The 12,014-nt window shown below is 42.9% G+C and overlaps 1 protein-coding gene across 6 annotated transcripts in view; it reads left to right on the top strand.

Moving 5' to 3' along the window:
- The window catches only part of LOC6610444 (titin), a 79,013-nt gene that overhangs the window by 33,570 nt on the left and 33,429 nt on the right, over nt 1-12,014 (top strand). For 4 of the 6 annotated variants that reach the window (XM_032719302.1, XM_032719299.1, XM_032719298.1 and 1 more), the window contains one exon: nt 1,098-6,704. The exons of 1 other annotated variant lie outside the window; for it this stretch is intronic. In XM_032719302.1, the coding sequence (XP_032575193.1) occupies nt 1,098-6,704 (5,607 nt within the window). Of the gene's footprint in view, nt 1-105; nt 167-361; nt 404-1,097; nt 6,705-6,861; nt 9,591-12,014 lie in introns of all 6 variants that reach the window. One more of the 6 variants, XM_032719304.1, reaches the window with a different exon arrangement.

Genomic DNA, 12,014 nt, shown 5'->3' with positions numbered 1-12,014 from the left:
GGTTAATTTTCGCATTTCAACTTAATTTTATGTCGAAAAAAAATGGGCTGATAATTATTTACATATTTTAAACATTTCTATTTAATTTGATGCACTGAAATCTAGAGAATAGTAGAGACTTCGCAAATAATTGAAAGTCACGAGGCCATCACACATGTGAAAATAGGTGAGTGCCTAGGAAAATGTTCGGATTTTCCTTAACTGAAATCGATTAGTATAAAGAGACCTTTGTAATACGCATACTAAAAAAAGTTTATATCTATTTCTTTTTTTAATATGTAACTCTGCTTTGTAAACTTACCTACGCTTTTCGCGCCAATCCCAACACGTGGCCAATAAAATCCCATAACAAATCCGAAAGAGGAAACATATGTCGAGGAACGAACGATAATTGTCCAAGAAGGTTTGAATATAAACACAGATGTCCTGTAAAAAAAAAACAAACCACCAGTTATATAAATCCCACCAGTAACGATGTACCATCCCACGAACTACTCAACTACAGTCTAATAATATTATTAAAAAATACAAATACAAAAACAATAATAAATATTGTGTATACAAATATAACAATTAAATTTTGTTAAGCCAAACCAAGAAATCATGTGTATATTCTAAAAAGACGCCACCGAATAATAAATATACCCATTAACCGCTAATCACTACCACTAAAAGCTATATCCACCTGGTTTTAACTTCAATATCTTGCTGCTACTTTGTACCATATAAGCTTAACTATTATTGACTATCGCACACTCTAATGCTTTTGCAATATGCATTCACTTTTAAGAGTAGAAGAGCTTTATTCCCTTGCACGCCAAGCTGGACTTCTTTGGATGTAAAATGAGGTAAGGTCTATTTCCCATTTCTGTCTGTTTGAAAATCATTAAAACACCCAACGAAAAATGTATCATTTCTTATCCTATCGTTTTTTGTGCAACTCATTTCGCATTGGCTGTCTCTATTTGACCAGACATACTAAATGAATGATGCCTGCACGGCTTATAGCTGTTCCACATCATTGTTTTATTGTTGTTATTAACAAAAACACAAAGAGAGGTCGACATTGTCATTGTTTAATTACATTACATTCACAGAAACAGCAACCACTAAAGTGGAAAAACTATTCAAAAAGCAAGAACAAGAACATGTGCAAAATGTAGAGCAACAAGTGGAAATTCAGGTTCAGACTAAACAAATTGCGCAAATGAACACTAAAATCAAAAAGCATAAAAAACACAAACAACAAGAACAGGATGTTTCCGAGACAACAATTCAATACGAACAAAAAGAAACACTGGCTCACGAAACAAGCGCGGGATTACCACAGGCGGAAACTCTTGAGCAAATTGAAGAGTCTCTGCCCACATACGAAACACTACCCATACAAAATCTTTCAAAAGACACGCTTGAAACCGTTGCAGTTGCAGTCACGGCAGAACTTTCTACTCCAAAACCACTTGCGGCGCGGGTACAGGAGGAGATTCTACCTGAAAAGGTATTAGCCATCAATGAGGAGGTGTTACAACTCGATGAGTTTGCCCTACGAAAAGAATCTCCCAGACCCGAAGAAAACAAGCTTACCGAAAATATGGAGGTAAGGCTAAAGCATTCCCTTAATGTCTCACAAGCAAAGACGGCTGAGTCTTCAAAGGAATTGCCTTCCAAAATACCGAAATCCGTGAAAGCCCAGCGAAAGATGAAAGAGTCATGCTCCTTGTTGGTTGAAGCTCCGAACGCCGAAGAAGCTATCGAGGATCTGAAGCCACCGAAGGCCGTTTCGCAGAAGGTACATGGCGACATATTGTTCTCGCATGAGATAACCGAGGAGCAGCACCATGCACTGGAGACCATTGAGAAGCTAAAACCCACCTCTGCCATTGAGGACACCGTTCAGCAGAAACTACTGAACCAGGAGGCGCTAATTATCGCGGAAGTTTTACCATCCGAAACTGTGGGAAGGGATGTCACTGACTTTAGGCCACCGGGAGAAACTATTTTGCCTCGACTTACCCCCAACATGAGTCTTTGCATAACCGAGTGCCAGCTGGAGGACTCTATAGGCGAAATGCAACATGCTGCTAAAGAACGTATGGAGACACCTGCGATGTCGGTAACGGAATCGAAGGCAGTTGGTGGACAAGAACTAAAAGTTTTGGAGAGCGTCGACCATATGCCATTAATAACCCAGCCGACTAAGGGCTTAGCTGATTATACCATTAAAGCCGAGGAGGTTCCCGTTCAGGTGCACGAAATTACCACTTTTGATAGTTTGGAAAGAGAAATGGTGTCCAAAACACAGACTGCCAAAAGTAATGCATTGGAATTATTCGAGTTAGCTGAGGGTCTAGTCAGTATCACCGCTGATTCTCATAGTCCAATAGCCGAGGATTTGCCTATTTTTGAGAAAGATGTAAAGGAAGCCACTTTAGATATGCAAATGCAGCACCACGTAACAACTTTCGAAACTGTTTCCAATGAAAATGCTGTTAAGGACGTGACAGCAGTTGATACCCCGAAAATGGCCGAGGGCACGTTGGGGCAATCCAATGCGTTAACTATTGGGGAAACGCAGCAGATGAACATTGTAGAAACGGCAGTTGAGCTTATCGAACCAAATGTAGAATCAACAAAACCAGCTAAGAGCGCCTTAACAGAGGCATATGGCACAGCCGAGAGTAACGAAGAGACGCTCCTCGAATCACTCGGCTTGGTACCAGGCGATAATCGCAAAACAGAACAAGGAAAAGTAAATATTAGCGAAGGGGAGTATGTGGCAAAAGTTCAGACCACGACGGTGACTGACACTGAAGAAGAATTTGTTTCCGTAGCTCCAAAGCTGGTGGATGCCAAATTCGATTTCGTCGAGCAATCTGCGTTGCAGATTAAGGAGAACACGACAGTGGAGAAGGAGGAAATTCTATTTCCCAATATAGAACTGGCACCTCAGTTAGCTATATCAAATATGTTTCCTGCTGAGTTAAAGGTTACAAGCAAATACGAAGTTCAACCAGGTGCGACATCAAGTGATATTATTACGGAGGAAACAAAGTCTGTATCAGCTAATCAAGTCTTCGAGACGATGTCGATTGGAGTTACTAGTAAGCCAGCTATGTTAGAGAGTACTAGTCACATTGATGCCTTTCAACATCCTGACTTCAGAACGGGTGACACAGTTCTGGATGAAAACCAACAACCTTTGGAAGTAACAAACGTGCAGATAACCGAGTCAAGTACGGATATTATTGATGTCTTTCCTAATCAAAAGCTTACTAAAGCCGAAGCTGTCACCGATGCATTTAAATATGCTGAGGGCCTAGTTGTACTTTCGATGGAGTCGACAATCGATAAAACCGAAGATACCAAACCGACGGCTGTAATTGCAGATATAAGCATGCATGAACAATTTGGAACAGATGTTAGAGAACAGGAGCCGCTAGAAAGTACTCAAACACGCACGGAGGATTTAAAGCCTCAGACACAAACACCAGAAAGCCAGTTTGGATTGCTGCAACCTCTGGAAACCAGCTCATGTGTTACCTTAGAGGGAGAAAGCATTCTATCAGTTAAAGAGCCCCATTCTAAACAAAGCGCTGCCATTGGAACTTCGTCAGCTCTGCAAGTGGCCAACATAATGAGGCCCCAGCATATGGAATCTTTGGAGAGGCTAGATGAACAGAAGGTGCCTTATTATCAGGCAAATGTTAATATTGGGGAAATCACTTTACCAAACGTTGAGAAAATCGCTTCGTTTGATGTCCTCAGCGATTTGGAAACACCAGATTACAATAAATCATCTATAAGTCGTGTGCAGTTAATTAAAAGCACAACATCGTTAAAAACGACTACAGCTGTTGTAAGTGAAAGTACAGAAGAATTAAAGGACCTAAACATTTCTCAGCCAGTTCATATTAGGCCAAAGCCTTATGAATCTGATCAGAAAATCTCCATTTCCGAGCAGACAAATGTTCTTGAACATGTTTCGAGCCTGAGCCCAGTATTACCCACATTGGAAATGATCCAATCTTCAATAAAAAGTTTACACGAGATAAATGTAAGAGAGACAGATATTTTAGAGAAAGAGGAGTCCCTGAAAGATGTTGATCAAATAAGTGGCCGTCTGGCTAAAATTGTTTTGGACTGCACGACGGGCATCGCACAAGTTCGACAAGAAGAAACACTCGAGCATGAGGAGAACCTTACATCTCCCTCAGTTCTGCCAGAGAAGGCAATACCTGCTTCTTCAGAGTTGCTTCGGTTGCCTCTAACTGAATACGTGCAAGAACAACAAGGTACCGGTGACATGGTGGATTTCAAAGTTTCAAACAAATGTGCGTCTCCTAAAATTGATCATTTATATGAAACAAAGTCATCTGAAATGATTGTGTACGACTCTTCGACAAATTCAGTTGATTCCGAGTTCCCAGCTGGTATAGTGCCTCAAAAATCTCTGGTTCCCTATCGGCATACAATGGTGACAGAAAACGTTGCTTTTCATGCATCTGAAAATTTAGAAATCTTATCTGCCGGTCAACAAATTGCAACAAATGTGCAGGATAGCCTTAGTCAATCGATAATCGCACAGGACCAAACTACATTTGAGTCTGAACAAAATCTGGGTCTAGAAACTACCCCCACCCAAAAATCCAAACTTCTGAAGGATGACCGAAATCTTTATGCTAAGCTCGTGGACAAAGCAACAGTTTATGAAGCCATGGGACAGGAGCAAAAAGTTGATAAATATAACATACAACAAGCGGAGATCACTCACGATCTACCTCAAGTCTATGCAACCGATCTCCAACAGACTTTTGAGGCTGAAAAAGAGATTAAAAGTCCTGAGCAATCTTATGTGGCAGCAACAACTGATATTATTCCATCGCGGCTTGGTTTAGCGATGACAACAAAGACGCACCCTGTTGAAGGAATCGATGTCCTGTTAAGTTCGCCTCCAAAGCCAACGCTTGCCCAGACAAACTATGAAGAAACAAAGCATCAAGTACATGTCAGAGAAACTCAAGCGATAGAGGAATCCGAAGAACTCACAGATGGACGATTACTTCCTGTTTCTGCTGTCGAGTCGATAGACATTACGTTTAAGGTGACATCACATTCTCATCAACCACCAGTTTTCGATAAGGAGTTGTCAATACCGGCTGTATCCCCTTTGGAGGCCAGAGCAAAACCATCTTTAAATCTACTTCAAGGCGCCACCACATTCGATGTCATTCCCTTAGAATCATCTGTACTTATAAAAGATACGCATGTCGCTGGGCAGAAGGCGCAACAAGAGTATGTCGCTCAGGTGGAGTCAAATAAAGTTCACGTTCAAATGGATAACCAAGTTATGGATAAAGAAGATATTTTTGAAAATGACAAAATGGAGAATTTTTGTAAACCAATTACTGAAGGCACTCAGCGGGAAACAGTTGTTATCGAAGTGGTGCCAATAGATAATGTGGGTGGTATTCATTTAGTCCCACAGCCATCTACATTCTTAGCCACTTTCACGCCTACCGATATATTAAATCAATCGCACGTTATAGATACACAAGTTCCCTTAGAAATGGAAAGTGAAGCTCAAGCTGCTTACGACAACATTGCCCAAGCTAGGATTAAGTCAGCTGAAGCCCACGTACATACAAACGTGTCTGAGGTTAATGCTTACGAACAAACTAAAGCAATTCAAGATCAAAGCAAGCAGGGCTTATTTGCTAATGTATCGGAGGATTCTGATTCGAGCAAAGCTTATTTAACAACAATACAATCGACATTCTTAAAAGAGGACATCCTACCCAAGCCTAACATTCTCCAGGGTACAGCTCAAGCTGCTAATGTGGAACTTCAATCCTTGGTAACCGAGGAAGTTGTGAGCGTTAGCTCTATCCAAGAAACATATGAACTTCAAATTCCACTGATTGAAACAGCTAACTTAACTCAGCAAACTCCACAGAATTCTGTAAATGTTTGTCAGCAACTTGTTTATGAACAAACTCCTGATATGGCGTTTGAGCCGCACGCATTAACACGAGCAACTACTAGTTCTGTAACGACATTTCTTAAGCCAGCCGAAAATGCAACCGTTAATATTTATGAAAACATTGAAGGGTATGGTGATTTTAAGCCGGAAACTGTAAACCTGCGTTCAAATTCAAATTTAGATTCTGAGTTAGTGGTTTCGGTAGTACAAGAGGTGACATCGGTACCATCTTTAGGCAGCCTTGCAACGGTCAAGCCCCAGGAGTTAAAAGCAGTTCCAGTTACAAAATCATCCAAAAACCTTGCTTACAGCGAGGAAGGTGAAAGCCCATATGTACAGATTACTGTAGAGGAAGCTAAATTGGTTAACACTCGGGCAGGCGTAGAAGAAAACAAAATATCAGTCACAACAGAACAACCCAACACGTGTATTGCCGCATCGATTCAAATGCCAACCATAACAGAAGGAAAATTAGAAAATGCTTTACAAACTTCACAATTTGCATCAGAGTCGATCCTTAAAATTTCACCACAGATTTCCCCAAATGCACACTTTGAAACCAGAACACACGAAGAGGCTTATTCAACGACCACTGAGTCACTAGTAACAACACACGCTTTAAGAGATGACATTGATAGTTCTCGAAAAAAAGTAATGCAGGATGTTCAAAAGTATAAACATTTTGCGACAAAGAGCTTAGACAAAACGGTAAAAGTGGACACGGGTAAGTATATAATTAGGTTTTATTTAGTTAGTTGAAAAAAGGCGTATTACTTTCACTAGCACCGTCCCTTCGAACCCAAAGCACATATTACACAAAACAAAGCAATGCCACAATAGCAATACAATACAATATACTAAATGCACACTTTTTTACACAGATACAAATCAAGCCACAGACACAACACACATAAAACAAAAAACACCAACACAAATACTAGCATCCAGCACGAATCAGATCACAGAATCGCCTGAAATTATAAAAACTATTGAAACAATATCTGAAGACGGCTCCCCGAAAAAAAAGATGATTCGAACTCGTTTGATAAAAAAGGTTAAGGGTAATAAACAAGAAGTCACCAAGATTGAAACAGTCGAGGAGGACGACAAGCAACCCGAAACAACGGTCACTGTTGAAGAACTTCCGTTTGAAGAAGAGAAACCTGAGGAAATTCGAGAGCTTCCAGAGGAGGTTCGCGTGGTCGAAACCATAACGGAAGATGGCAAGCCTAAGAAGAAGAAGATCCGTACTCGCGTTATTAAGAAGGTCAAGGGTGACAAGCAAGAAGTCACCAAGATTGAAACCGTCGAGGAGGACGACAAGCAACCCGAAACAACGGTCACTGTTGAAGAACTTCCGTTCGATGAAGAGAAACCTGAGGAAATTCAAGAGCTTCCAGAGGAGGTTCACGTGGTCGAAACTATAACGGAAGATGGCAAGCCTAAGAAGAAGAAGATCCGTACTCGCGTTATTAAGAAGGTCAAGGGTGACAAGCAAGAAGTCACAAAGATTGAAACCGTCGAGGAGGACGACAAGCAACCCGAAACAACGGTCACTGTTGAAGAACTTCCGTTTGAAGAAGAGAAACCTGAGGAAATTCAAGAGCTTCCAGAGGAGGTTCGCGTGGTCGAAACCATAACGGAAGATGGCAAGCCTAAGAAGAAGAAGATCCGTACTCGCGTTATTAAGAAGGTCAAGGGTGACAAGCAAGAAGTCACTAAGATTGAAACCGTCGAGGAGGACGACAAGCAACCCGAAACAACGGTCACTGTTGAAGAACTTCCGTTTGAAGAAGAGAAACCTGAGGAAATTCGAGAGCTTCCAGAGGAGGTTCGCGTGGTCGAAACCATAACGGAAGATGGCAAGCCTAAGAAGAAGAAGATCCGTACTCGCGTTATTAAGAAGGTCAAGGGTGACAAGCAAGAAGTCACTAAGATTGAAACCGTCGAGGAGGACGACAAGCAACCCGAAACAACGGTTACTGTTGAAGAACTTCCGTTTGAAGAAGAGAAACCTGAGGAAATTCGAGAGCTTCCAGAGGAGGTTCGCGTGGTCGAAACCATAACGGAAGATGGCAAGCCTAAGAAGAAGAAGATCCGTACTCGCGTTATTAAGAAGGTGAAGGGTGACAAACAAGAAGTCGCCAAGATTGAAACAGTCGAGGAGGACGACAAGCAACCTGAAACAACGGTTACTGTTGAAGAACTTCCGTTTGAAGAAGAGAAACCTCAGGAAATTCAAGAGCTTCCAGAGGAGGTTCGCGTGGTCGAAACAGTAGCGGAAGATGGAAAGCCTAAGAAGAAGAAGATCCGTACTCGCGTTATTAAGAAGGTCAAGGGTGACAAGCAAGAAGTCACAAAGATTGAAACCGTCGAGGAGGACGACAAGCAACCCGAAACAACGGTTACTGTTGAAGAACTTCCGTTTGAAGAAGAGAAACCTGAGGAAATTCAAGAGCTTCCAGAGGAGGTTCGCGTGGTCGAAACCATAACGGAAGATGGCAAGCCTAAGAAGAAGAAGATCCGTACTCGCGTTATTAAGAAGGTGAAGGGCGTCAAACAAGAAGTCACCAAGATTGAAACAGTCGAGGAGGACGACAAGCAACCTGAAACAACGGTTACTGTTGAAGAACTTCCGTTTGAAGAAGAGAAACCTCAGGAAATTCAAGAGCTTCCAGAGGAGGTTCGCGAGGTCGAAACCATAACGGAAGATGGCAAGCCTAAGAAGAAGAAGATCCGTACTCGCGTTATTAAGAAGGTCAAGGGTGACAAGCAAGAAGTCACAAAGATTGAAACCGTCGAGGAGGACGACAAGCAACCCGAAACAACGGTTACTGTTGAAGAACTTCCGTTTGAAGAAGAGAAACCTGAGGAAATTCAAGAGCTTCCAGAGGAGGTTCGCGTGGTCGAAACCATAACGGAAGATGGCAAGCCTAAGAAGAAGAAGATCCGTACTCGCGTTATTAAGAAGGTCAAGGGTGACAAGCAAGAAGTCACTAAGATTGAAACCGTCGAGGAGGACGACAAGCAACCCGAAACAACGGTCACTGTTGAAGAACTTCCGTTCGATGAAGAGAAACCTGAGGAAATTCAAGAGCTTCCAGAGGAGGTTCACGTGGTCGAAACCATAACGGAAGATGGCAAGCCTAAGAAGAAGAAGATCCGCACTCGCGTTATCAAGAAGGTCAAGGGTGACAAGCAAGAAGTCACCAAGATTGAAACCGTCGAGGAGGACGACAAGCAACCTGAAACAACGGTTACTGTTGAAGAACTTCCGTTTGAAGAAGAGAAACCTGAGGAAATTCAAGAGCTTCCAGAGGAGGTTCGCGTGGTCGAAACCATAACGGAAGATGGCAAGCCTAAGAAGAAGAAGATCCGTACTCGCGTTATTAAGAAGGTCAAGGGTGACAAGCAAGAAGTCACTAAGATTGAAACCGTCGAGGAGGACGACAAGCAACCCGAAACAACGGTCACTGTTGAAGAACTTCCGTTCGATGAAGAGAAACCTGAGGAAATTCAAGAGCTTCCAGAGGAGGTTCGCGTGGTCGAAACCATAACGGAAGATGGCAAGCCTAAGAAGAAGAAGATCCGCACTCGCGTTATCAAGAAGGTCAAGGGTGACAAGCAAGAAGTTACCAAGATTAAAACCGTCGAGGAGGACGACAAGCAACCCGAAACAACGGTTACTGTTGAAGAACTTCCGTTTGAAGAAGAGAAACCTGAGGAAATTCAAGAGCTTCCAGAGGAGGTTCGCGAGGTCGAAACTATAACGGAAGATGGCAAGCCTAAGAAGAAGAAGATCCGTACTCGCGTTATTAAGAAGGTCAAGGGTGACAAGCAAGAAGTCACAAAGATTGAAACCGTCGAGGAAGACGACAAGCAACCCGAAACAACGGTCACTGTTGAAGAACTTCCGTTTGAAGAAGAGAAGCCTGAGGAAATTCAAGAGCTTCCAGAGGAGGTTCACGTGGTCGAAACTATAACGGAAGATGGCAAGCCTAAGAAGAAGAAGATCCGTACTCGCGTTATTAAGAAGGTTAAGGGTGACAAGCAAGAAGTCACAAAGATTGAAACCGTCGAGGAGGAAGAACTTCCGTTTGAAGAAGAGAAGCCTGCGGAAATTCAAGAGCTTCCAGAGGAGGTTCATGTGGTCGAAACTATAACGGAAGATGGCAAGCCTAAGAAGAAGAAGATCCGTACTCGAGTTATTAAGAAGGTCAAGGGTGACAAGCAAGAAGTCACAAAGATTGAAACCGTCGAGGAAGACGACAAGCAACCCGAAACAACGGTTACTGTTGAAGAACTTCCGTTTGAAGAAGAGAAACCTGAGGAAATTCGAGAGCTTCCAGAGGAGGTTCGCGTGGTCGAAACCATAACGGAAGATGGCAAGCCTAAGAAGAAGAAGATCCGTACTCGCGTTATTAAGAAGGTCAAGGGTGACAAGCAAGAAGTCACTAAGATTGAAACCGTCGAGGAGGACGACAAGCAACCCGAAACAACGGTTACTGTTGAAGAACTTCCGTTTAAAGAAGAGAAACCTGAGGAAATTCAAGAGCTTCCAGAGGAGATTCGCGTGGTCGAAACCATAACAGAAGAAGGCAAGCCTAAGAAGAAGAAGATCCGTACTCGCGTTATTAAGAAGGTCAAGGGTGACAAGCAAGAAGTCACAAAGATTGAAACCGTCGAGGAGGACGACAAGCAACCCGAAACAATGGTCACTGTTGAAGAACTTCCGTTTGAAGAAGAGAAACCTGAGGAAATTCAAGAGCTTCCAGAGGAGGTACGCGTGGTCGAAACCATAACGGAAGATGGCAAGCCTAAGAAGAAGAAGATCCGTACTCGCGTTATTAAGAAGGTCAAGGGAGAAAAGCAAGAAGTCACTAAGATTGAAACCGTCGAGGAGGACGACAAGCAACCCGAAACAACGGTCACTGTTGAAGAACTTCCGTTTGAAGAAGAGAAACCTGAGGAAATTCAAGAGCTTCCAGAGGAGGTACGTGTGGTCGAAACCATAACGGAAGAGGGCAAGCCTAAGAAGAAGAAGATCCGTACTCGCGTTATTAAGAAGGTCAAGGGTGAAAAGCAAGAAATCACTAAGATTGAAACCGTCGAGGAGGACGACAAGCAACCCGAAACAACGGTTACTGTTGAAGAACTTCCGTTTAAAGAAGAGAAACCTGAGGAAATTCAAGAGCTTCCAGAGGAGGTTCGCGTGGTCGAAGCAGTAGCGGAAGATGGAAAGCCTAAGAAGAAGAAGATCCGTACTCGCGTTATTAAGAAGGTCAAGGGTGACAAGCAAGAACTCACCAAGATTGAAACCGTCGAGGAGGACGACAAGCAACCTGAAACAACGGTTACTGTTGAAGAACTTCCGTTTGAAGAAGAGAAACCTGACGAAATTCAAGAGCTTCCAGAGCAGGTTCGCGTGGTCGAAACCATAACGGAAGATGGCAAGCCTAAGAAGAAGAAGATCCGTACTCGCGTTATTAAGAAGGTCAAGGGTGACAAGCAAGAAATCACCAAGATTGAAACCGTCGAGGAGGACGACAAGCAACCTGAAACAACGGTCACTGTTGAAGAACTTCCGTTTGAAGAAGAGAAGCCTAAGGAAATTCAAGAGATTCCCGAGGAGATTCGCGTCGTCGAAACCATAACGGAAGATGGCAAGCCTACGAAGAAGAAGATCCGTACTCGCGTTATTAAGAAGGTCAAGGGTGACAAGCAAGAAGTCACCAAGATTGAAACCGTCGAGGAGGACGACAAGCAACCTGAAACAACGGTTACTGTTGAAGAACTTCCGTTTGAAGAAGAGAAACCTGAGGAAATTCAAGAGCTTCCAGAGGAGGTTCGCGTGGTCGAAACCATAACAGAAGATGGCAAGCCTAAGAAGAAGAAGATCCGTACTCGCGTTATTAAGAAGGTCAAGGGTGACAAGCAAGAAGTCACAAAGATTGAAACCGTCGAGGAGGACGACAAACAACCCGAAACAACGGTTACTGTTAAAGAACTTCCGTTTGAAGAAGAAAAGTCTGAG

This window comes from Drosophila sechellia, chromosome 3L (genome assembly GCF_004382195.2).
Source record: "Drosophila sechellia strain sech25 chromosome 3L, ASM438219v1, whole genome shotgun sequence".
Taxonomy (NCBI): domain Eukaryota; kingdom Metazoa; phylum Arthropoda; class Insecta; order Diptera; family Drosophilidae; genus Drosophila; species Drosophila sechellia.
This window is presented reverse-complemented; position numbering and strand designations above follow the sequence as displayed.